This window comes from Lissotriton helveticus, chromosome 1_1 (genome assembly GCF_964261635.1).
Source record: "Lissotriton helveticus chromosome 1_1, aLisHel1.1, whole genome shotgun sequence".
In the NCBI taxonomy this organism is placed as follows: Eukaryota; Metazoa; Chordata; class Amphibia; order Caudata; family Salamandridae; genus Lissotriton; species Lissotriton helveticus.
Genome location: NC_136057.1, coordinates 327,194,998 through 327,221,393, shown reverse-complemented (window position 1 = coordinate 327,221,393; position 26,396 = coordinate 327,194,998). Strand labels below are relative to the sequence as shown.

General features: G+C 47.2%; 1 protein-coding gene across 1 annotated transcript in view; it reads right to left on the bottom strand.

Moving 5' to 3' along the window:
* Nucleotides 1-26,396, bottom strand: part of LOC144803926 (estradiol 17 beta-dehydrogenase 5-like) — a 621,787-nt gene that overhangs the window by 406,465 nt on the left and 188,926 nt on the right. Inside the window, exon 3 of the mRNA XM_078671888.1 lies at nt 4,361-4,528. Coding sequence (XP_078528014.1) covers nt 4,361-4,528 — 168 coding nt within the window. The remainder of the gene's footprint in view (nt 1-4,360; nt 4,529-26,396) is intronic.

Genomic DNA, 26,396 nt, shown 5'->3' with positions numbered 1-26,396 from the left:
TCTTACTTATGACAAAAGTATGGCACACCTGAAGTCATCTTGACTGAAAGAAAAATTAGGGCACATTTTGAGTGACTTCTCAAATCCTCTTATATTTCATTAAAAAAATTCTGATATGCAGTCTCCCAAGATGGCCACCAGAGACAAAAGAGCCCAAATGTAGCCCAAATATCAGCCAGATGTAGCCCAACTATTGCCCAATGACAGTAGTTAGGACCTAGGGCCAGATGTAGGTAGGGTTTTACCGGTCGGTAACGGCCGAATTCGGCCGTTACCGACCGGTAAAAGGATTTTGAGATGTAGGGGGCAGAATCAGTAAATTTACCGTTCGGTAAATTTACCGATTCTGTACATTTACCGATCGGTATTTTTACCGATTCGGTAAATATGATATGTAGGTGGGACTCTTCTGAGTCCCACAAGCCCTACAAATTCGGTATTTTACCATCAAATTCAATTTGATGGTAAAATACCGAATCCGGTGTGCATGCACATGTGTGCATGCACACCTGTGCCATATGACAGGCAGACCTGCCCTTAGGGCAGGTATGCCTGCCACATGGCACCCGAACCTTTTTTGGGGGTGCTAGAGGGTGTCAAAGTGACACCCCCTGCACCCTTGTGAAAATCGGTATTTACCGATTCGGTAAATACCGAATCGGTAATGCCCATTCATTCCTATGGGCTTCAAAGCCCATAGGAATGAATGGGCATTACCGGTCGGTATTTACCGAATCGGTAAATACCGACTTTTAAAGATTCGGTAAATCCACATCTGGATTTACCTACATCTCGGTACTTCTATTTTACCGATTCATAAATACCGAATTGGTAAAATTCGGTATTTATGAGTCGGTAAAATTGAATTACCTACATCTGGCCCCTAGTTTCCATAGGAAATCCGCAACATTCTATTGAGAATAACCTTGGCGCCGGTGGACGAATCTTTGCGAATTTCTCAAAGAAGATGGCCTGCTCCGCTCCGCTCCTGCCCTGAAAGTTTGGGGGGGATTCGTCAAGTGGGGGCTGAGATAAAAGGGGGTCCCAAAACATGTTTTCCCCATGTTATTTTCCATAGGACGTTTAGACACGGCTACAGCTCGAACGGCTGAATGGATTTATAAGAAATTTGGTAGAAAGGTAGAGTCCGGCTCGCAGATTACGCTTTTCTTTGAATGGTGTAAATCTGTTCAGTAGTTGCTTAGAAAATTAACTTTGAAAAAATATATATTGGGCTACATTGGGCTATATATATGTTAGAGCCCAAATGTAGCCCAATGTAGCCCAATGTAGCCCAATGTAGCCCAAAGATGGCCACCAGAGACAAAAAAAAACAAATGTAGCCCAAATATCAGCCAGATGTAGCCCAACTATAGCCCAATGACAGAATGTCCCAGAGTGTTCTAAAGAACAACTAGAGCGCTAACAGTCTTACTTATGACAAAAGTATGGCACACCTGAAGTCATCTTGATTGGAATAAAGTGTTAACACTTAAAATATTTAATTTGCAAAGGAACAAAATGAGGGGGTTCATTTTGCCATAGAAATTATGATTAGTGCTGAAGAAAGAAAAATGAGGGCACATTTTGAGTGACTTCTCAAATCCTCTTATATTTCATTGAAAAAATTCTGATATGCAGTCTCCCAAGATGGCCACCAGAGACAAAAGAGCCCAAATGTAGCCCAAATATCAGCCAGTTGTAGCCCAACTATAGCCCAATGACAGAATGTCCCAGAGTGTTCTAAAGAACAACTAGAACGCTAACAGTCTTACTTATGACAAAAGTATGGCACACCTGAAGTCATCTTGATTGGAATAAAGTGGTAACACTTAATACATTTAATTTGAAAAGGAACAAATTGAGGGGTTTCATTTTGCCATAGAATTTTATATATATATATATATATATATATATATATATATATATATATATATATATATATATATATATATATATATATATATATATATATATATATATATTCACTGAAAAAACCATAGGTTTTAAACACGTTATAGTTAGGAAGTAGCATTTAAAAAACCTATGAAATTCACTGAAAAAACCATAGGTTTTACACACGTTATAGTTAGGAATTAGCATTTACAAAACCTATGAAATTCACTGAAAAAACCATAGGTTTGACACGACTGATGTCACTGACCATGTCATGAGTGATGTAATATGTGACGTCATCAGCAGTGCATTGCACGCGCAAGTTATAGTGAGTCCAACTAACTATAACGTGGGAATTTCATTGGTTTTATGCGAGTAAAATTTCCAGCTAACTATAACTGGTGTCAAACCTATGGTTTTTTCAGTGAATATATATATATATATATATATACACACACACACACACACATATATATATATATATTTATATATATATATATATATATATATATATATATATATATGTAAATACCATGAGGAGTTAGTATCTCCGTTTTAATATGCGCATTTCCAATAATGATTATTTAATGTCTATACGCCTACAGTTAACTTAAAGGACTACAAAGTTATTTACAATGAGATGATCATGTCTTAGATCATCATTACATAGGCTTTGTGGAGTCCAAGCAAAACAAGGAATTTCTATGTAAGAGTAATCATCAACTCTTCCATGTTTCAATGATTTTGATAAAAACAACATATAGGTTTATTGGGGTTGTTATCAGAGAGATGGCTCAGATAACAGATATTAGCATCTACTCTAGTGTTGATGTTGGCCCACGAAAACGTCGGTTAATGTATTGTAAAGATCATGTCTGCCAGTGCAAAGACCCTTTTTTATTTCAGTTGGAAGACGTGTTATTGAAAATGTAACAAGTGATGTATTACTATTTCACCAAATGCACTTTTCTGGTATGTGCTTTTATTATGTAAATGTGTATGGAATATGTCATGAAGTTTTGATAAGCCAGATTATGCAAAAACAACATTCAATGATTATTTGGTTTAGAAATTGTTCCAGTGACATCCTAAATGTTATGCCTATTTCCCTCCATAATTCTATTATTTCATCTGTTTTAATCACTTGCTTTTAGGCTTCTTTATTTTAGTTTTATTTTCTTGAACACATGAATGCACACTCCATGTTCAGCAGGCTGAGACTCCATTTTGTCATAGGCCTGTCTAGAAAATGGCTAGGACCTAAACTATGGTGGCCTTTATCTTTCTGAGAAACTGTAAATATGTCACATCCTTTTGACCTCTTAATGTGGGGTATCCTCCCATTAATGACGGAGACAAAAACACTCGGTGCAACATCAGTCTGGAAGAGGTGCCCTTTTCAAGGTCAAACAACAACCATAACCCAAACAATGTAGTCTGTGTTGACTTATTTTTGCCACGCTAGTACATCTACTGATATATATGTTTATGCCAAGACAATCCTCAAGAGAGATAAGATATGTTGTTAATACTATAAAGCAACTTGAAATCTCTATCAAATTGGAGAGAGAATCTTCACCCAGGTTGAAGATGAGCACAGCACCAGATTCCATCTTGACTGCAGAAACCTCCAAGAAGACTATCTGGGGCTCTGGGAAGCATTCCAGTCTGTCTTCACTAACTGGTGCCAGCATTGTGTCCTACTATAGATGCAATCTCCTTGCCTCTTCACTCAAAATAGTGGGCAAGCTAGTCCAAACAGACAACAAATCTTGTTGTCCAGGTATGCGCACCACCTCTGAAATTGAGGCATATTATATATTCATCTGCTAGAACTAGCATAGCGCTTAGAGATAGCACAGTGATGGTGTTAAGGTCTACAAATTGTGATAATAAGATTTTCTCCTGTTTTCACTACTATTGGAAAGTTTAGCTGACTTTTATATTCTGAGATGATTGAAATAGGGTATGCACTAGATCTCAGCATTTTAAAATAACTATTTTAAAATAAATATGTTGAAATGCATGTTGTTTCTAGTGTTCTTGAGTATGTAAATCATTATTGAACAATTGTTTGGATTAGTAATGCTCCCTGTTAGTAACCCAAAAGCATTTGCACCCCCTCAACAATGTATTGGGTGGGTTTCTACAGGACTACATAAACCTGTCTTTCACATTTAAGCATTGCTGCACTAAGTTCACTTGTGTCCCCCGTGGGTGTGAAAACAAACCTTGTAGTGCTGAGCCAAAGACTCAGTTTACGCAACAAATGGTTTGGGTAAATTGCACATGAAGCTGGGGTAGTACGAGAAACAATGCAAGCAAATTTCCAAATATCCAAATTAATAGAAATAGAATATATAAAAGACCAAAATGAATATAAAATGTAAATCCCCCAAGGCTAATTGGTAATGAGAGCTCAAATTAAGTCTACATGAAGATACACAAAATTTGTAGATGTTACCTTGCCGGTATAAAATATGTCTTCCCTCTTCACCGTACCATCTGAAATTTTTTCTCGTATGGCCTGCCCGATCACGTCTTCATTGCCATAAACTTGAGCACAATCAATATGTCGGATTCCTGCAGAGATAGCCACCTTTGTAGCCTCACAGGCCATCCATTTTGGATCCTGAAGAGAGAAGATGGAGTGTCTCAGGCCAGGCTTTCACACATCAACAGGACATGCAGACCTTTTTATATTGTTCTTCATATAACTCCAGGCATACAAATTACAATTAAAATGTGACTATTTTTGTACACATTTTCTAGTTCAAGTTATCCATGAATACTTTAATATATATAGCCACCCACCCTGAATTTATACAGTCTAATACATAAGGTCAATGTTTATACATATTATACATATTATTCCTGTATTTTGCAAAGATGTGGTGTAAATCAGTGATGAGCCATATACAACTGTCTGGTCAATTTGCATCCTAATATTGGTGTTAGAATCCAGGAAGGCACTGAAAATGCCTTACATCTTGTCTTGAATCTACATTTTAAATTACATTTAAAAAAATAAAAGCATTAGGTTTTATATGCCCATACATTTCTGTTTGATTTGGAGCATAAAACGACTATCAGAAAATGTGCCATTGTAGCACAAGAATATTCCTCTGTAGAATAATTCTGTACTCCAAGATCAGTGTGCTCAAACAGGGTGTTTGGAATGGCAAAGTGTAATAATTGAATTTAGATATGGTTATGCTGTGGTGAAACATTCGGACCTTAGTAGGTGAAGGGCTAGATTCACAAAGAAAATAGTAAATCTATTCTTGCAAATTTGCTCCTATGAATCAGTGTAGATTTACTACTTTTTGAGGGTCACAAACATTCCCAAGAATCCACATTGAATATTTTATACCTGGAAATAACATATGACAATCTCCGTGGGATAGTATTCAAATAGTCATGCTGTGTGGAGAACCCTGCACATTTATTTTCTCCATTGAAAACCCTTTACTGGAGAGCTTTGACTGCTGAGTCCTGGAAACCAATGTCTCCCACCATTGAGCAATGTGAAAAAATACATAAATTGTTGAAGTGGAAAGACATTTCACGTGCTTGAAAGGGGATGGAAAATAAAATTCTTACCTACATAAGATAAAGTTTCGGAAGAGATAGTACATTTAGGGCCTCATTATGATGTTGGTCGGAAAGGCTCCGAATGCTATTCGGTTTGACCGAACATGTATCGGAAACCAAGTTTCCGACTGACTCGGAAACATTTCCGACTGACCGATTACAATAAAAGGTAGTACGGTTGGTCCTTCTGAATCCGTTCTGACTGGCATTCGGAGAGTCCGAGTTGGTCGGAGCTGAATCGTAGAGCTCTACATGCCGCGTTTCTGACCGACAGGATTTCGACAACCGTTCCAACTTGGTCTGTCTGACACAGATCGGCTTTTGGAAATCAACCTTCGGGCCCATAGCAGGCCCCCATTCACCCGGAGGCCTCTGGTTGGTCCCCTCTTTCAAACCATGCACAGTGTGGCAGGCACCATGTGGTGCCCGCCACAGGGTGCAAGGTTTTCTGCGCCTGCCCTTTTTTGCAATGGGAGCCTTTGTTGTCGGTCGGAACACAGGCTCCCATTGAAGTCAATGGGAGTCAGAATGGTGTTCAGAACCATTGTAATTAGTCGGTCGGACTCCCGAAACCCGTCGGTCGGAAACCATTCCGACAAGAAGTCTGTCGGAATGCTTTCCGACAGACATCGTAATGAGGCTTCAAGTATTTTGTTGTTGGACTGAAAAGTGAACTGCAAATGTGCGTATCAATGATATTGGTTTTTGTTTTCTGTTCTCTCATTTGTTGTTCTCTATTTATACACAGTTAAAGAAATAAGTTACAGGGAAAAGCAAGAAACTTTAGGCATCAGATAGAATTGCCTACCATAACCATAGCATTTGGTCAATGATCACTTATCCTATATGGAGTTTTGAAATACAGGTAGTACTGGATATAGTAAGAGTGTCAAAGGAGTAGGTTTAGAAAATTACCATGGAGTTGGTCTTCGGTAATGGCTCAGAAGATTTAAGAAAAGATTTAATGCTCCTTCAAAATCCTAGAATTTTCACCTTTAATAGTAATCGAATGTATGCTCTCTATTGTATGTTCGTGGGCACTTTGGGATTTTTGAGTGAACTCTTTATTAACTGTGCATACAGACGGGGGCGGCCCTTGATAGCGCCGAAGATGGCTGCCTAAAGAAAGAGCTCCACACTAGCACTACATGATCCGGCATATATTCTACATTAGCGTGAGTCATATACATCACCGAGCGCTGCTCAGCACTGCAGAACGGTGCCGCTGCCTGCGGAGCCCTTCAGCTTGCTCCTGGAGATTGTGAGAACACGGCAAACATTACACGGTGGCGGTGTGCCGATTAGGCCGCACATCCCCGGGCCTGGGTTGCAGACACAGCCGACCGGAAGTGCGACCAGTCTGGGTGCGTTGGACTGTGTGAACCGGCCAGAAAGCAAGAACGGCGCAGCGTGCCTTGATAACAGCGACAGGCTACGGAGGAGGGGAGCACTTGGTGGTCACGTGTGCAGGTGCGCACTGTGATCGGCGGCATCAGAAACTGGAGGTGGCAGTGTTAACAGAGGAGGCGCGAAACTAGCTAAGGCAACACACTGAAGGCAGCGCTTGAAGAGCGGCACTGGTGGGGGACGGACTCTACACTCCTGCCGGAGCTCCAGGTGCGCGGCAACCTGTGGGACAGCCTCTTCCTTGGTGATCTACATCGGGAGCCTTAGGGGAGGAAAGGGAGATGGTAGACTGATTCTCCCCTCCCCTGTGAGCTGAATCCTGAGTGTGCTCCCGTTTTTGCAGCACGGTGGGGTCAGCTTGTCTTCAGTACTGTTCATGGGACTCGAGTGCTCCACCATCACATGTGCACTCTCGGTGCCTGGCGGACACCGGCTGCCCTGACCGCCTACATCCTGTAGTGCTCCCTCCTGGGAGAACATTCAATTGTCTTAAGTGCACTCTGCCCAACAAGGAGGTTTGAGCTGAGCGGACGGGGGTGCCCTCAGAAACGGCGATACCACTGCTAGTTGTTCTTGGTCCCTGTGAACAGCGGCTCTAGCTGAACAGCTACACCTGAGGGAGGCAAGAAGTGCAGTGCTGCAATTTACACCTTAAAAGGTTTGCCCTGCTACGCTCCATGTCGCTACCTGTGTGACCAGCATTGACCTCCGGGGCTCTTGTGGGTACAAGAGGTGATAATCACTATGGGCAGAACTGAGAAAACGCAGCAAAAATTGACATTCGAACAGCGCAAGCCCAGGGACTGTGCGCTTTCAGCGGATGAAAGAGACGCAAGCGGAGAGCGGGAGCTGGGCCGGCAGGACGGCGACATCAAGACCATACTAGCCTCGATGGAGAAGGTTATACAAAGCTTGTTATCAGTCTTGGGCACGAAGATTGATTCCCTCTCTTTCCGCATGGATCTAATGTCAGAAAGAATAGATAGACATGCGGAACGCATCGATATGGCTGAATGTCGCCTCACGGAGGTGGAGGAAGTGCAGACAGACATGGGTACAGGCCACAAAAGGATGGAGAAGGTGCTTCAGTCGCTGCAGGACAAGGCAAAAGACTTGGAGGTGAGATCCCGGAGAAGTAACTTGTGGACCACGGGTCTACCGGAGAAAACGCATACTGGTAACATGGAACAGTTTGTGGAGAGGCTCCTGGTGACGCTGCTGGGCAGTGACACATTCTCGTCCATGTTTGTAGTCGAACAGGTGCATCGCTCCTTGGGCCCGAAGCCAGCGCCGGGTGCTCCTCCACAACCAATATTAGCAAAATTACTTAACTATCGCGACAAAGTTGCGGCGTTGAGAGTTGCCAGGGAAAAGCAGACTCTACACTACGAGGGACCTACGCTGGCCTTGTTTCCCGATTTCACAATTAAGGTTCAAGAGGCTCGTCACCAGTTTGCCCCACTAAAGAAGCAGCTGAGGGATACGAACATTGACTATGCGATGCTGTATCCGGCTCGCCTCTGTGTCAATCGACAAGGGAGGTCACCTATTTTAACCGACCCTAAAACTCTGCAAAAAGCAATTAAGGATTGATCCAGAGAGCAGTGGCACAGCCCGGACAAGGGTGCAGAGTCTGGCGCGATGGGAGGCTCAATGGAGGAGCAGGACTGAACATCAAATCGTCTGTGATTCAGATAAGACACACAAGTGCATGTGGGGGTTTATGATTAAGATATTGGGCTGTGACCTTCCACGGACGTAGGCGGTATCTAGGGGGCTACTTGGGTCCCTATACGCTCATGTTGGGGGTTCGGGCATGGTAGTTGGAAGGGCGGGGTCCTTCGTTTGATAATATTACTAAGCCGAATGCATGTTACATATTTTTCACACTAATGTGTAATCTTGTTTAGTTGTAGTGTGGAGGACACCGTTCATTACAAATGGTTGGATTGATAACACATTGTTGGCAACCTCCACCTGCGAGTGAATCACGCACTGGGGAGATTGTTATCGCCACGTTTTGGTGGGTCTGGAAGCAGGGGGTGGGTTCAATTTGAATTGGATCAGTAGTTTGAGAGTTTGGTTTGGTGGGACATGATGGGGGATCCATCAGTCCCTGATTGGGGGGGCCTTGATGTGGGTAGGGGGAGGCAGGGAGTTGGGACACAGTCTATGACATATGCAAACACCACATTTTTTTTGCTTAATGCAAGGACCTCTCGTACCACACAACACTGAGTTATGGCAACGCTGAATGACCCGCAGGCACAATTGAAGGAAGGCGTACGTGACTCTGGTGCAGACACACTTAGAACGCTCACCTGGAATGTCCGAGGACGAAATGATTACAGAAAAATCTGAAAAGTCCTATCATAGCTGCAGAGGCATTCCATTGATGTAGCATTCCTGCAAGAAACACATTTACCACTAAATTCCCCTATGTTAAACTATAGAGGCCTATTTGGTAACATCCATGCCGCAGGGTTTACCATGCACACACGTGGGGTCCTCACATGGGTTAACCCTAAGTCAGCTCTAGTCGTTACCCCGCTAGCTACTGATATGGACAGCAGGTACGTCCTTACTAAGTGCAGGGGGAAGGGCATGGATATACTCCTGATCAATATATATGGCCTGAACTTTGATAACCCAGACTTTTTTTCTGCGCTAGCCCAAAGAGCGGGCTGTCACTGCGAGGTCCCGCAGATATGGGGGGTGACTTTAATTTGATCCGAGACCCCAGTATGGATAGGTCGGGGGCCAGTGAGACGTACTACAGCGGCTGCCAGGGAGCTTGATAGTTTGTTAGTCAGGTTTTATTTACATGATATGTGGCGATATACACACCCTCAACAGGGAGGCTATACACATTATTACGCATATCATAATGTACACACACGTGTAGACTATTTACTGGCAATTAGTTCACTCTGTGATAGGATCCGTGCATGCCAGGTCCTACCCCGTACACTCTCTGATCACTCACCGGTTCTACTGGTGCTTGACAATCCTCACGGATGTATCCCTTCTTTCACCTGGCAATTCCCTCCCTATTTACTCCTAGATGCAGTTTTTAAGAAAGAGCTAGCTGAGGCTATAGAGACTTTTGACAAAAATATGGGCTCTGTTGATGACTATCAAATAGTGTGGGAATCCTTCATGGTTTATATCAAGGGGATCACCATATCGAAACATTCGGGGGTACTTAGATCCATACGCAACCGCCTGACAGATTTGGAAGGGAAGATCAGGATTACTGAACACCGTCTCTTGTCAGGCAGGGATAGTATGGCAGTGAAGGAACTTGCGGAACTAATAGGAGAATATAATCAAGCTGCGGATGACCAAATAAATATTTGGGCAAATACGCCACAGCTAGGAGAGAGTGAGTGACCAGGTGCAGTGTTAGCACAGTTACTCAAAAAAAGAAGGGAGGCAACGCTAGTGGCGGGGATTCGATCGGGTGAGGGCACGTGCTTAACTGATGACAAAGAGATAGTGGATAGATTCCGGCAATATTATTCATAACTATATGCCACCCGTGTTACTGCTCCGGAAGAGGACATACTTGACTACTTGGCACATATTAAACTACCGTGGCTATCTAACACACACAGGGAATTCCTTACAAGACTCATTGAGAGGGATGAAATACTCCTAGCCTTAACCAGCCTGCGTGTGGGGAGTGCTCCCGGCTCAGATGGTCTTACTGTCATGTTTTATAGGGTGATTATTGATTTACTGCTCCCACAACTTGCCATGCTGTTTGATGATATGTGCGTCACAGGTACTATGCCGCCCACTTTGTCAGAGGCTGTGATAGTAGCTCTCCTTAAGCCTGGTAAATCTCCGGAGGATTGCACCTCGTATCGTCTTTTGTCCCTGCTTAATGTGGACACAAAGCTGTTGCTAAAGTATTGGCTAATAGACTGGTTCCACTCGTACCAACTTTGGTCGCACCAGAGAAGGCGGGGTTTGTCTCCGGTAGGAATCTAACTTACAACATACGTACTGTTTTCGGGGTCCTGTAGCCCACTAGACTGGAAACACCTGCTGCTGCTGTCTTCCTAGACATAGAGAAGGCATTCGACTCAGTTCATGATGCAGGTGCTGAATAGGATGGGAGTAGGACCTGTATTCCTCCAGCTATTGGGCGTTCTGTATAGTAAACCCACAGCGAGGATCAAAATAGGTAACATAGTTACTGACCCAATACACATTTCCAAAGGCACACGACAGGGCTGCCCATTGTTGCCGTTACTTTACGCCTTAGTGGCAGAGCCTTTGGCCTGTGCGTTGTGAGAATATCATCAACACCGGGGAATATCCTATCAGTGCTATAAAAATATAGTTTGCACATACGTGGATGACACACGTCTTTATATCAGACACCCTGAAACCAACCTCTTGGCAGTGCTCCACAAGGTGGTTAGATTTGGAGTATTGTCTGGACTACACGTTAACTGGCCAAAATCTATCATTTTCCCGCTTACACCGTGCACTTCTCAGTTTGAACTAGATTACCCACTCTTTTGGACCACAGAAGTGGTACGTTATTTGGGCATCAAAGTGCACACTGATTCCGATACAGTGTTCAGGGAGAATTACGGGGTGACTTTTAGTACACTTGCAGATGATGTTGAAAGGTGAATTAAACTCCCTCTATCCTACTAGGTAGAATATCCATTATGAAGATGTTGGTATTGCCGCACTTATTATTTTTATTTAACAATATTCCCATGGTACTTCCCCGTGTCTTCTTCAACCGCCTCACGACTCTGATGATTAGATTGGCATGGGCGGGTAAGTAACCGCGGTTCAAGTGGAAAATACTGGTTTTACCATATTCTGTGAGTGGTCTGGGTGCACCTGATTTTGATTTATATTACAGAGTCGCACTATGTTCACACGCCCACTTCTGGATACATGGTTCCTCTGACATACCCCAATACCGGCTATGCTGTTTCAGGCCGCTGATCTTAGAACGTGCATTCTTGACTCTATAAATCCCACAGCACATGCATGGCAATACCTTCTACAGCAAGGGTACTCACAAACTTTCTCTCGGGGGCCAAATTTACAGCATGGTTTGTGGCTGAGGGCAGCACCGGTGAGGGCGGGGTCAGAAGGGGAGGGGGCGGGGCTAAAGCAAAAAAAAACAGGCCCGGCATACACACATCTCTCTCTCTCTCTCTCTCCCCCTCTCTCTCTCCCTCTCGATCTCCCTCTCTCTCCCTCCCTCTCTCTCCCTCCCTCTGTCTCCCTCCCTCTGTCTCCCTCTCTCTGTCTCCCTCTGTCTGTCTCCATCTGTTTCCCTCCATCTGTCTCCCTCCTTCTGTCTGTCTCCCTCCGTCTGTCTGTCTGTCTGTCTCCCTCTGCTGTCTGTCTCCCCCCGTCTGTCTGTCTCCCTCCGTCTGTCTATCTCCCTCCATCTGTCTGTCTCCCTCCGTCTGACTGTCTCCCTCCCTCCGTCTGTCTGTCTCCCTCCGTCTGTCTGTCTCCCTCTGTCTGTCTCCCTCTGTCGTCCTCCCTCTGTCGCCCTCCCTCTGTCGCCCTCTGTCGCACTCCCTCTGTCACCCTCTGTCACCCTCCCTCTGTTGCCCTCCCTCTGTCTCTGTCTCTCTCTCTCTCCCTCTGTCTCCCTCTCTCTCTCTCCCTCTGTCTCCCTCTCTCTCTCCCTCTATCGCTGTCCCTCTGTCTCCATCCCTCTGTCTCCGTCCCTCTGTCCCTCTGTCTCTCTCCTCCCTCTCTGTCACCCTCCTCCTCTGTCTCCCTCTCTGTCCCTCTGTCTCTGTCTCCCTCTGTCTTCGTCTCCCTCTGTCTCCATCCCCCTCTGTCTCCGTCCCCCTCTGTCTCCCTCCCGCTCTGTCTCCGTCCCCGTCTGTCTCCCTCCCGCTCTGTCTCCCTCCCGCTCCGTCTCCCTCCTGCTCTGTCTCCCTCCTGCTCTGCCTCCCTCCGGCTCTGCCTCCCTCCCGCTCTGCCTCCCTCCCACTCTGCCTCCCTCCCACTCTGTCTCCGTCTCTCTCTCTTTCTCCTTCTGTCTCCTCCCTCTGTCGCTCTCCCTCCCTCTGTCTCCCTCCCTTCCTCCCTCTGTCTCCCTCCCTGTCTCTCTCCTCCCTCTGTCTCCCTCCCTCCCTCTGTCTCCCTCCCTCTCTGTCTCCCTCCCTCCCTCCCTCCCTCTGTCTCCCTCCCTGTCTCCCTCCCTCTTTCTCCCTCTGTCTCCCTCCCTCTGTCTCCCCATGACTGCCTCTCTCGGTCTCCCTCTCTTTGTCACCCTCTGTCTCCCTCCCTCTGTCACCCTCCCTTCCTCTCTTTCCCTTTCCTCCCTCACTCTCCTTCTCTCGTTCTCCTTCACCCTCGGTCTCCCTCTCCCTCCCTCCCCCTGACTGCCTCTCCGTCCCTCTCTGTCTCCCTCCCTCTGTCAACCTCTGTCTCCCTCTCCCTCCCTCCCTCCCTCTCCTTGCCTCTCCCTCTTTCTCCCTCTCCCTTTCTCCCTATCCTTCCCTCCCCCTCCCTCCCTCCCTCCCCCTTCTTCCCTCCCTCTACCTCTGTCTCCCTCTCCCTCCCTCTGTCATCCTCTGTCTCCCTCCCTCTGTCTCCCTCCCTCTGTCTCCCCCTGACTGCCTCTCTCAGTCTCCCTCCCTTTGTCTAACGAACGGTCTCTGTTGCCTCCTTGGACTACACTCTTTAAATAGTGTCTGCTAAACAAAATGCGTCATGGACATCGATATTTTCCTACCAAAATAATCTCTCCAGGCCGACAAACTCCGTGTTCTCTTTTATTCTGTATGTATTGTTTATTATTCCCGTCTCATTTGCGTGCCGTAATATATAATCTTCCTGCTAGAAGTGAATCAGTCACTGCGATCAGAACATGTTGTTGATGATCTTTTTGTGGCAGCCCCCTGCTGAAGAAATGAGCATCAACATCACTAAGGCCCCATCGTGTGTCCTGTGGAATTCCGGATTCTGTTTCTAGACGAATTGGCAATAGTTATTAATAGGGGAATACTGCATCTGCGATAATCCCCTCTGAAAGCCTGTGAAGTTGTGGGGTGTGAATAGGCTGAAGAATGGAGGATTTCTGTGGAAATGTTGTATACTCGGTTCCAGCAAGGTAATTCACTAGTATCCATAATATTGGTAATTGAATGTGTGACGCAAGAATACTGATGCGGAATTCCAGAGACACCAGTAATTGGGACCAAAGTATTTCTGATGAATACATTTTCGAGGAATTAATCCCATCTGATGATTTATTCAGCCTTTGCGAATGCCTTTCCACTGCACGGGAAAACGTGTTGCCCACTTTTTTTGGCTAACTTTTGATCCGTTTTGAGCCCTCTCCTTCCGTCTGTCTCCCTCTCCTTCCCTCTGTCATCTCACCCCGTGTGTGTGTCAGCCCTCAGCCAGGGGTGCTGAGACAGCGTCCCTGGCACACACACACACACACACACACACACATCCGCACCCCAGTACTTCACAGGTCTTTAAAAGACCATTACCATGTTAATGAAGCTTTGTTCACCTCCTAGGCCCCTGCAGCTCCACTCTATCACCGGAATCGCCCGGCCCCCACAGAGCAGAGTCTCTGAGAGTCCGGGCTGCTGCAAACTGCGTGTTTCGTGACACAATATAATTTTTGTTTTTAAACACAGGTACGTCCTCTGCAAGGTCCGCGGGCCGCCAAGGAAGGCTTGCCGGGCAGCTGACAGCCCGCGTTCTACAGCAACAAGCTAGAGCAATTTTATATTCTCCAAACGCCCAGCTAGAATGGTGCACATGGCTTGCAACTTGCAAGGAGAGAGGAGTCACTCGCGCACTCAACTCTATGGGCATGCACACAGTTGATGACCTGTTTGATGACGGGGTTGCAAAAAGATGGGTGGACTTTCAAACAGCTGACTCAGCGCCAACCACCCTGACGCAATATTAATTCTACAGTTTGCGTACAGCATTGAGAGAATTACTTGGGGATGATTACCTAAAACCTCCGGAGCTTCTAGCTTTAACATACATAATACGGGCTCTCTCCCCAAAGCGCATAGTCTCCAAACATTACACCATATCTATGTCCTATAGATCGAATCACTATCTGAAGGCCCGCTTGGCATGGCAATGTGATTTATCCATTGAAATAGACGATGCTATGTGGACCTACTGTTGCAATAGCACCAAGCGCGTTTAACGGTAGGCACCCGTTAGTACACTTTAAATACCTAAATCGGTTATATTACACCCCTGATAGGCTACACAGGTATGGGTTAAGAGACAATGAGACTTGTGACTGTTGTCGAGGGCGCACAGCTGACTTCCTCCATCTTGCCTGGGCTTGCACCAGAATCGCTGCATACTGGGAGTCTGTATTTAAGAAATTAAGCCACAGAACTGATATGGGAATGTTGCTGGCTAAGCGCAGGGTGGCATTCAATTGGGCTCAAGGTCCACTACCCACGATCCAACAATGGAAAAGGGACATGACATATTGTAGCACGCAGACAGAACTCTATAGTGACCTTCTCTCCCCACGAAATAGGCCCAAAAACTTCTGGGAAATGTACAATACCTACCGACACAATGCCACAAACAGCAGCGACGATGCTACAGACTGATACCAGGTAACTCGAGCAACTGAGATAGAGGCTGCAGCCCTTATATCTAAAATGTGTATGTCATATCCGACATGTAGCGTAGCTTTCAGGGGGCATGACTGACTGTAATACTTAAATGTGCAAAATGTGACCAGTGGTGATGTGAGTCTTCTACTTGTTGGTATCCGATGTTCGCACGATTTGTCATTGTTATTATTGACCACCTACAACAAAGTGTATTATGTGTGTGTAACATTGCACAGCTGTGTCTTATTATTGACTGTTCTCAAAAAATTCAATAATTTAAAAAAAAAAATTAAACTGTGCATGCAGACCAAAAGTGCGAATTATGGCCTGATAATGAGGTAGGCGTAGTGGCTTTTCGTAGAACATTAGGAACGAGCATTTGGAACGAGCTGACCTGTGCTCGGGGAGGCTCCACTCTCTACCAGACCCGCCTACTGCCCAACCGAGTCCTCCCGCCGCCGCGTTTGCAATCCTAGCGGCCGCAGGGCAGAGGACTCGGATCCCCAGCATCCTCTGCGTTGGCGCACGCTGTGCGCGTCATCACCGGCGCCTGGAGGCGATTCAAAACTCGGGGACACCCGACGGAGTGTGCTTTTCGTAGAACATTAGGAACGAGCATTTGGAACGAGCTGACCTGTGCTCGGGGAGGCTCCACTCTCTACTGGACCCGCCTACTTCCCAACCGAGTCCTCCCGCCGCCGCGTTTGCAATCCTAGCCGCCGCAGGGCGGAGGACTCGGATCCCCAGCATCCTCTGCGTTGGCCCACGCTGTGCGCGTCATCACCGGCGCTGGAGGCGATTCAAAACTCGGGGATACCCGCATCGCGGGACACCGGGCGAAGCCCGGGCAAAGGGCGGGCCGTCTGTGGCCGTCGGAGGCCGACTGAGGCCGGGCCGGGCCTACTCTCTTGCATTCATCCTCCAACATTGCTATCGTCGGAATGTCTGCTCCAGGTATGAGTCCTGAACTAACTATTGTGGATAAGCCGGGGGGCTGCCGTTAAAAGGTACTCTTGACAATTATTTTACTAAGGTACTCATTGACTTAGAAAAGGAGACCACGCTAGCAGAGCGTAGGGCGGAGCACCGTCGCTCGGTAGAAAGTTTGAAAAACACAACTATATTAGATCCTACGCTGAATGCCCCTTTTTTAATGGGGGAAATCTCAGCGGAACTGAAGATCTAACTCTGCGAGAGTGTGTTCCACTTTTGCTACGAGACTGTACCCCAACACCATGTGCCTTTACTGGACAGACTTTGAGTCCTACCCCACCTTCTAGCCCTATTAGTTTAATAAAGGATCCAGTGAGTACGAATCGCACTTCTGACAAGTTTAAACGTAGTAAGAATAAAAGGCCAATTTTGCCTAAGGTTCACGGCCCACCACCTTGCAAAAGAAGACGCAAGGGGAAGGCAATGCAAAAATCGAAGACTTGCCACTCTGACTTTGGCAAGTATTTCAAATCCGGCACCTTAGCTGTTCTGACTTTAGCCCTTGCAGAAGACAAATTGTTAAATCCGACAGTCGATTCAACACCCCCGCACATTGGTATGGACAATGGCAATAGTCTACTCGCCGATACCCCCGTAGACTCCACATTAAAAACAGTATATACTAGTGTTTCATTAGATAGCATGGAACACTTAATTAGATCTTTCATTTTACCTATCATTGAAAGGTTAAAAAATGTGGAGAAACGTCTTGAGGTTATGGAGTTGGGTGCTGGGAGGAAGGATAACTTATCTGAGGTCTTGGTGAGGGAGGCTGTCCCCCCCCCGATCCTGACCCCGGTCATACCAGTTATGTCCACTGTCCCTAAAGTTCCATCTCAACCCACTATAGCCACATCAAAACCCCCCAAAGTGGCAGGGCCTACCCAACAAAAGCTACCTCCCCCTAAGCAAGCAAAAAAAACAGTCTTAATTCCCGCGAGTAACATCATGAGGGATCAGGAAAAGGTACCTGCACGGAAATTACGTGAGGAGAGGAGAGGCACTAGACACACAGGGGATCTAACGAATAGGGGTCCATTAGTAGAACTTCCCCCGGAAGCTGTGCCTTATGTGGTTGTCTTAACAGGGGTTCCTGTATTGGCTGATAACAAGAGGGAAGGGTTTGCCCAGCTGAAGAATAAAATTATGCACTGGTTTAGAGTATACAGACCAATCGCAAACAACATCAATGGCGAAATAGTACACGTTCGCCGACTTCCTTGGCTGGGTAGTCGAAGTAAGGACATTGAGGGAGATGTAGTCGTAGTCAACTTCAGAGATTCATGTGCGGTCAATTATATATTAAACTGGCCTGCAGGGAATGGTAATAACAGCATCATCCCCTGCCCTCTGACCTACTTCTATCCCAGATCCTTAGTGTTTGCCCCAAAATACACAAGTGGACAATCACATACCCATACATATTTTCCAGCCCCATTTAACAGCAGCCATTTGTTACATGCACAATACCAAATGCCTGCTGCTGATCTCTACGGCTGGAATACTGTACCCCCCAGAGCCAACACAAATTTTTACAGAAGCATGGACCATCTGAGGCCCTTTACACCCCTGGAGACACTTAACAGGTTCGATGTGTTTAGTGGTATGGATGATTGCGACTGAAGTTTACAGTTTAGGCGGGTATTGGGGGACAATCTCATACTGCTAGACCAGAAGGTGCAGCCCAGGTGGCCTCAGAAGAAGAAGAAATTACTCCGCACCCCAGGTTATACCTGCCTCTGGGGGAGAAAAGCGTAGTAGGGGAAGGAGAGGGTTCCAAAATTCCACAAGAAGGATGTTTAAAGTTGATCTCATGGAATATAGCCGGGTTAAAAAACAAGCTATTAACCCCAGAGTGGGCGGCCTTCATGGCAACACATGACATATGTCTCATGCAAGAGACCTGGGCACTGGAAGAGAGCGTTAGCTCGTCTTTCGCAACATTTGACATCCTGGTCATGTCTACAGGCAGAGGCCGCCTATCGGGTGGCTTGTCCATTTGGGTAGGTACCCATCTGGGTATCCAGGCAACCCAATTACAAACCAACTCACTGGACATACAGTGTGTCTTATTAAAACCTGCAAGCAAACCCAAAGTAGCATTAATAAATATCTACTCCAGACCATCCAGTAATGGACACAATAAAAGCCCTGAATTCTTTTATCCAGAGGCTAGACCCCTCTATTTCAATAATTCTTGGGGGAGACTTTAACTGCCAATTCGAACCACTGGGTAGTCTGGAGCTGGGTGAGCAAGATGAGGTTGACACACTTTGGCATATTCTTGAGCCCAATATTACCCCTGTTAGGGCATGGACCCCATTAGCCCTCCAAATAAAATCCTTCTTCCTCGAAAAATCTTTGCGGGCATGTAATGGGAGATTGGATCCTGATTCCCCTGCTATAGTTACGTTTAACCGAGTAGGGCAAACATCCATCATTGACTACCTTATGGTAGACGCCAAAAATTGGGATAAGCTAAAAGAATTTAGGGTCGTACAAAGACATGATAGCGACCACAATGCCCTGGTTCTAACTTTTAAGCCGGGGTCCTTTGGTTTAACTAATCCTGTACCCGAACCTGCGGCGTCGATGCCTCCCCTTATGTTGACTAATAATAGAAGAAGGGTTAAATGGCCCCACCTAGTAAATTCACCATCCAGACTAGCAAAAATTTACCAGGTTGCGATCCCACTTATCACCCAAATGGGTGATCTATCCGGTAAGCACCAAGCAGTGGAGACACAAAGCCAGCTAGTGATGGCATTGGGGGACTTGTTCTACCCTGTAAAAGGAATCAAAAGGCGAGCCCTGAAATCTCATTCTTGGTTTGATGATGCATGCAAAAAACAAAAAAAGAAGCTACTTGCGGCAATCAAATCTAACAACAGAGTGAATATTAGGGCAACCAGACTGCTATATAAAAAGGAGCTCGCTAGGGGCAAGAGGGAGTGGGAAGAAGCCAGGTGGGAAGATCTAAGAGGGGCCCTACTAGCAAGAGACACCAAATCATTCTGGGCAATAGCAAACTCTGGTTTAAAAGAGGGAGGGGAGCCTCTCCAACCAAACATTGCTCCGTCAGTCTGGGAGGCACATTTTGCTGCGCTTTACACCAGCCCTGAGACTGATACTAGTGAACACCTAAACGGGGCAGAGCTATTGGTGACAGATGATGCCCTCCGGATGGCCCGAGCCCCAGACCCCCCGCACGAGTACTGACTGCGGGGGGCCTCGGACTTGGGTCATCCGTTAGGTCAGCGGGACATCAGGACAAGGGAGGGCCCTGGAGACACCGAGAGCATCACAGTTAAAGAGGTGGAATCGGTGATCACCAGGCAACTACCCATTTTGGAAGACAGCAAGTGTAGAGGGTGGCAGCCTCTACCTTGTTTTCGTAGACCTGCGGGCTGCTTTCGACCTTGTCCCCAGGGAAAGCCTGTGGAGGGTACTGAAAGAGCTAGACCTCCCGCCCCATCTGCTAGACGTCCTGACGCGCTTCCACATAGGGAATTACGCCAGGGTGAGATGCGGGAAGAATGGGGATTTATCAGCCCGTTTCCCCGTGACTAGAGGCGTACGCCAGGGCTGTGCCCTGGCCCCCACGCTCTTTAGTCTTTATATAAATGGCCTGGTGGGTGAACTGGACAAGGTCAGAGATAGTGATCTCCCTGGTTGGCCACTGGCCGGGTACCTGCTCTGATGTTCGCAGACGACACCCTGTTGTTGTCTCGAACATCATCAGGTATCCAGAGGGTCATGGATGGTTTTGTATCCTTCTGCGCTCTGAGGGGATTGGAGATAAACTAAGAAAAACCAAAGTTTATGATCTTCCATCCCCAAAGCGAACTCGCCCTAACCCGGTATTAAATGGCACCCCACTCGAAAGGGTGAGAACTTTTATATACTTGGGGGTTACCCTGACTGAAGATTACGGTTGGGGCCCACAGATAACCAAATCTGCTTTGAGGTTGGCACAGATCGGAGGGGGCGTTGGCAAGTTCTATAGATCAACCTTGTTTAAGCCAGTTGCCCCTGCCCTTGAGATCTATGGGGTGCAAGCTAGACCAGCTGTGATGTATGGTGCAGAACTCTGGGGCCATGAGAGCACACCAAGCCTTCTCAAGGTGGAACAGGCCTTTATGCGGAACCTGATAGGCCTCCCCCAGAGCACCCCGCTCACACCCCTGAGACTTGACCTAGGCCTAGAGCCTATCTCAGAACTGTTAGCCACCCGTCCTCTTCTGTACTGGAGAAGGCTTTGGACAGTGCCTGAGCTTGAGGACTATAGAGCTGAGTTTGCTGCAGTCTGGGGCCACTTACAGACCAAGAATATTCCCTGGCTAGCCCACATCAAGGCCCTTGTATATCAAATTGGTATGCCCCAACTATGGGAGACCCCGGAGGTGAGCTGCTCGAGATTGAAGAGATTGGAGCTATTGGCCTCTTTGAGACATTATAACCTAAGCCTTTTGTATAGCTCGACTACGCTGGGCAGTCTGTCTGCAGAGTTTTTGCAGGTAAAACTCGTGTCTAAGAGGGAGGAGTTTTTGGACTTAATACAGGCTCCCCTCGCAAGAAAACTTTACACACAATTAAGACATGGTTGTCTACCTATTGGGGCATTTACTTGCAAATGGAATGTACGAGAAGCGGGAATCTGCCCAGTTTGTAACAACACCAAAGAGGATACTGTCCACGTCTTATTCTTCTGCCCAGCCTACAGTACGAAAACGGCTGTAATGCCAGAAACCGGTCCCCGGAAGCTTGTTTCCTTTCCAGTAAAGAATTGGCTTGGTAGTTTGGTCTGCCCTGTTCCCATGATGCACTGGGCCAGGGACAGACTAATTTGCATGTAGCCAGGTTCTGAACTGGGATGGTGCAGTGAGCTAAAAAACGGTGATGGATCAAGCCCTGATCTTTTGACTGGGTAGGAGTGTTCTGCTTAATTCAGATACTCTGTCCATCACCACCCCCCTTTTTGAATCGTTTTGGCCACCACAAGTGTGGAAGGGTATGCTCAGATGTGAGTCCCTTGCTCACTGCACCATCAGGATTCAAGCAAGCCGGGCCGAAGACGGCTGTAATGCCAGAAACCGGTCCCCGGAAGCTTGTTTCCTTTCCAGTAAAGAATTGGCTTGGTAGTTTGGTCTGCCCTGTTCCCATGATGCACTGGGCCAGGGACAGACTAATTTGCATGTAGCCAGGTTCTGAACTGGGATGGTGCAGTGAGCTAAAAAACGGTGATGGATCAAGCCCTGATCTTTTGACTGGGTAGGAGTGTTCTGCTTAATTCAGATACTCTGTCCATCACCACCCCCCTTTTTGAATCGTTTTGGCCACCACAAGTGTGGAAGGGTATGCTCAGATGTGAGTCCCTTGCTCACTGCACCATCAGGATTCAAGCAAGCCGGGCCGAAGACGGCTGTAATGCCAGAAACCGGTCCCCGGAAGCTTGTTTCTTTTCCAGTAAAGAATTGGCTTGGTAGTTTGGTCTGCCCTGTTCCCATGATGCACTGGGCCAGGGACAGACTAATTTGCATGTAGCCAGGTTTTGAACTGGGATGGTGCAGTGAGCTAAAAAATGGTGATGGATCAAGCCCTGATCTTTTGACTGGGTAGGAGTGTTCTGCTTCATTCAGATACTCTGTCCATCACCACCCCCCTTTTTGAATCGTTTTGGCCACCACAAGTGTGGAAGGGTATGCTCAGATGTGAGTCCCTTGCTCACTGCACCATCAGGATTCAAGCAAGCCGGGCCGAAGACGGTTGTAATGCCAGAAAACGGTCCCCAGAAGCTTGTTTCCTTTCCAGTAAAGAATTGGCTTGGTAGTTTGGTCTGCCCTGTTCCCATGATGCACTGGGCCAGGGACAGACTAATTTGCATGTAGCCAGGTTCTGAACTGGGATGGTGCAGTGAGCTAAAAAACGGTGATGGATCAAGCCCTGATCTTTTGACTGGGTAGGAGTGTTCTGCTTAATTCAGATACTCTGTCCATCACCACCCCCCTTTTTGAATCGTTTTGGCCACCACAAGTGTGGAAGGGTATGCTCAGATGTGAGTCCCTTGCTCACTGCACCATCAGGATTCAAGCAAGCCGGGCCGAAGACGGCTGTAATGCCAGAAACCGGTCCCTGGAAGCTTGTTTCCTTTCCAGTAAAGAATTGGCTTGGTAGTTTGGTCTGCCCTGTTCCCATGATGCACTGGGCCAGGGACAGACTAATTTGCATGTAGCCAGGTTCTGAACTGGGATGGTGCAGTGAGCTAAAAAACGGTGATGGATCAAGCCCTGATCTTTTGACTGGGTAGGAGTGTTCTGTTTAATTCAGATACTCTGTCCATCACCACCCCCCTTTTTGAATCGTTTTGGCCACCACAAGTGTGGAAGGGTATGCTCAGATGTGAGTCCCTTGCTCACTGCACCATCAGGATTCAAGCAAGCCGGGCCGAAGACGGCTGTAATGCCAGAAACCGGTCCCCGGAAGCTTGTTTCCTTTCCAGTAAAGAATTGGCTTGGTAGTTTGGTCTGCCCTGTTCCCATGATGCACTGGGCCAGGGACAGATTAATTTGCATGTAGCCAGGTTCTGAACTGGGATGGTGCAGTGAGCTAAAAAACGGTGATGGATCAAGCCCTGATCTTTTGACTGGGTAGGAGTGTTCTGCTTAATTCAGATACTCTGTCCATCACCACCCCCTTTTTGAATCGTTTTGGCCACCACAAGTGTGGAAGGGTATGCTCAGATGTGAGTCCCTTGCTCACTGCACCATCAGGATTCAAGCAAGCCGGGCCGAAGACGGCTGTAATGCCAGAAACCGGTCCCCGGAAGCTTGTTTCCTTTCCAGTAAAGAATTGGCTTGGTAGTTTGGTCTGCCCTGTTCCCATGATGCACTGGGCCAGGGACAGACTAATTTGCATGTAGCCAGGTTCTAAACTGGGATGGTGCAGTGAGCTAAAAAATGGTGATGGATCAAGCCCTGATCTTTTGACTGGGTAGGAGTGTTCTGCTTCATTCAGATACTCTGTCCATCACCACCCCCCTTTTTGAATCGTTTTGGCCACCACAAGTGTGGAAGGGTATGCTCAGATGTGAGTCCCTTGCTCACTGCACCATCAGGATTCAAGCAAGCCGGGCCGAAGACGGTTGTAATGCCAGAAACCGGTCCCCAGAAGCTTGTTTCCTTTCCAGTAAAGAATTGGCTTGGTAGTTTGGTCTGCCCTGTTCCCATGATGCACTGGGCCAGGGACAGACTAATTTGCATGTAGCCAGGTTCTGAACTGGGATGGTGCAGTGAGCTAAAAAACGGTGATGGATCAAGCCCTGATCTTTTGACTGGGTAGGAGTGTTCTGCTTAATTCAGATACTCTGTCCATCACCACCCCCCTTTTTGAATCGTTTTGGCCACCACAAGTGTGGAAGGGTATGCTCAGATGTGAGTCCCTTGCTCACTGCACCATCAGGATTCAAGCAAGCCGGGCCGAAGACGGCTGTAATGCCAGAAACCGGTCCCCGGAAGCTTGTTTCCTTTCCAGTAAAGAATTGGCTTGGTAGTTTGGTCTGCCCTGTTCCCATGATGCACTGGGCCAGGGACAGACTAATTTGCATGTAGCCAGGTTCTGAACTGGGATGGTGCAGTGAGCTAAAAAACGGTGATGGATCAAGCCCTGATCTTTTGACTGGGTAGGAGTGTTCTGTTTAATTCAGATACTCTGTCCATCACCACCCCCCTTTTTGAATCGTTTTGGCCACCACAAGTGTGGAAGGGTATGCTCAGATGTGAGTCCCTTGCTCACTGCACCATCAGGATTCAAGCAAGCCGGGCCGAAGACGGCTGTAATGCCAGAAACCGGTCCCTGGAAGCTTGTTTCCTTTCCAGTAAAGAATTGGCTTGGTAGTTTGGTCTGCCCTGTTCCCATGATGCACTCGGCCAGGGACAGACTAATTTGCATGTAGCCAGGTTCTGAACTGGGATGGTGCAGTGAGCTAAAAAACGGTGATGAATCAAGCCCTGATCTTTTGACTGGGTAGGAGTGTTATGCCTAATTCAGATACTCTGTCCATCACCACCACCCTTTTTGAATCGTTTTGGCCACCACTAGTGTGGAAGGGTATGCTCAGATGTGTGTCCCTTGCTCACTGCACCATCAGGATTCAAGCAAGCCTGGCCGAAGACGGCTGTAATGCCAGAAACCGGTCCCCAGAAGCTTGTTTCCTTTCCAGTAAAGAATTGGCTTGGTAGTTTGGTCTGCCCTGTTCCCATGATGCACTGGGCCAAGGACAGACTAATTTGCATGTAGCCAGGTTCTGAACTGGGATGGTGCAGTGAGCTAAAAAACTGTGATGGATCAAGCCCTGATCTTTTGACTGGGTAGGAGTGTTCTGCTTAATTCAGATACTCTGTCCATCACCACCCCCCTTTTTGAATCGTTTTGGCCACCACAAGTGTGGAAGGGTATGCTCAGATGTGAGTCCCTTGCTCACTGCACCATCAGGATTCAAGCAAGCCGGGCCGAAGACGGCTGTAATGCCAGAAACCGGTCCCCGGAAGCTTGTTTCCTTTCCAGTAAAGAATTGGCTTGGTAGTTTGGTCTGCCCTGTTCCCATGATGCACTGGGCCAGGGACAGACTAATTTGCATGTAGCCAGGTTCTGAACTGGGATGGTGCAGTGAGCTAAAAAACGGTGATGGATCAAGCCCTGATCTTTTGACTGGGTAGGAGTGTTCTGCTTAATTCAGATACTCTGTCCATCACCACCCCCCTTTTTGAATCGTTTTGGCCACCACAAGTGTGGAAGGGTATGCTCAGATGTGAGTCCCTTGCTCACTGCACCATCAGGATTCAAGCAAGCTGGGCCGAAGACGGCTGTAATGCCAGAAACCGGTCCCCGGAAGCTTGTTTCCTTTCCAGTAAAGAATTGGCTTGGTAGTTTGGTCTGCCCTGTTCCCATGATGCACTGGGCCAGGGACAGACTAATTTGCATGTAGCCAGGTTCTGAACTGGGATGGTGCAGTGAGCTAAAAAACGGTGATGGATCAAGCCCTGATCTTTTGACTGGGTAGGAGTGTTCTGCTTAATTCAGATACTCTGTCCATCACCACCCCCCTTTTTGAATCGTTTTGGCCACCACAAGTGTGGAAGGGTATGCTCAGATGTGAGTCCCTTGCTCACTGCACCATCAGGATTCAAGCAAGCCGGGCCGAAGACGGCTGTAATGCCAGAAACCGGTCCCCGGAAGCTTGTTTCTTTTCCAGTAAAGAATTGGCTTGGTAGTTTGGTCTGCCCTGTTCCCATGATGCACTGGGCCAGGGACAGACTAATTTGCATGTAGCCAGGTTTTGAACTGGGATGGTGCAGTGAGCTAAAAAATGGTGATGGATCAAGCCCTGATCTTTTGACTGGGTAGGAGTGTTCTGCTTCATTCAGATACTCTGTCCATCACCACCCCCCTTTTTGAATCGTTTTGGCCACCACAAGTGTGGAAGGGTATGCTCAGATGTGAGTCCCTTGCTCACTGCACCATCAGGATTCAAGCAAGCCGGGCCGAAGACGGTTGTAATGCCAGAAACCGGTCCCCAGAAGCTTGTTTCCTTTCCAGTAAAGAATTGGCTTGGTAGTTTGGTCTGCCCTGTTCCCATGATGCACTGGGCCAGGGACAGACTAATTTGCATGTAGCCAGGTTCTGAACTGGGATGGTGCAGTGAGCTAAAAAACGGTGATGGATCAAGCCCTGATCTTTTGACTGGGTAGGAGTGTTCTGCTTAATTCAGATACTCTGTCCATCACCACCCCCCTTTTTGAATCGTTTTGGCCACCACAAGTGTGGAAGGGTATGCTCAGATGTGAGTCCCTTGCTCACTGCACCATCAGGATTCAAGCAAGCCGGGCCGAA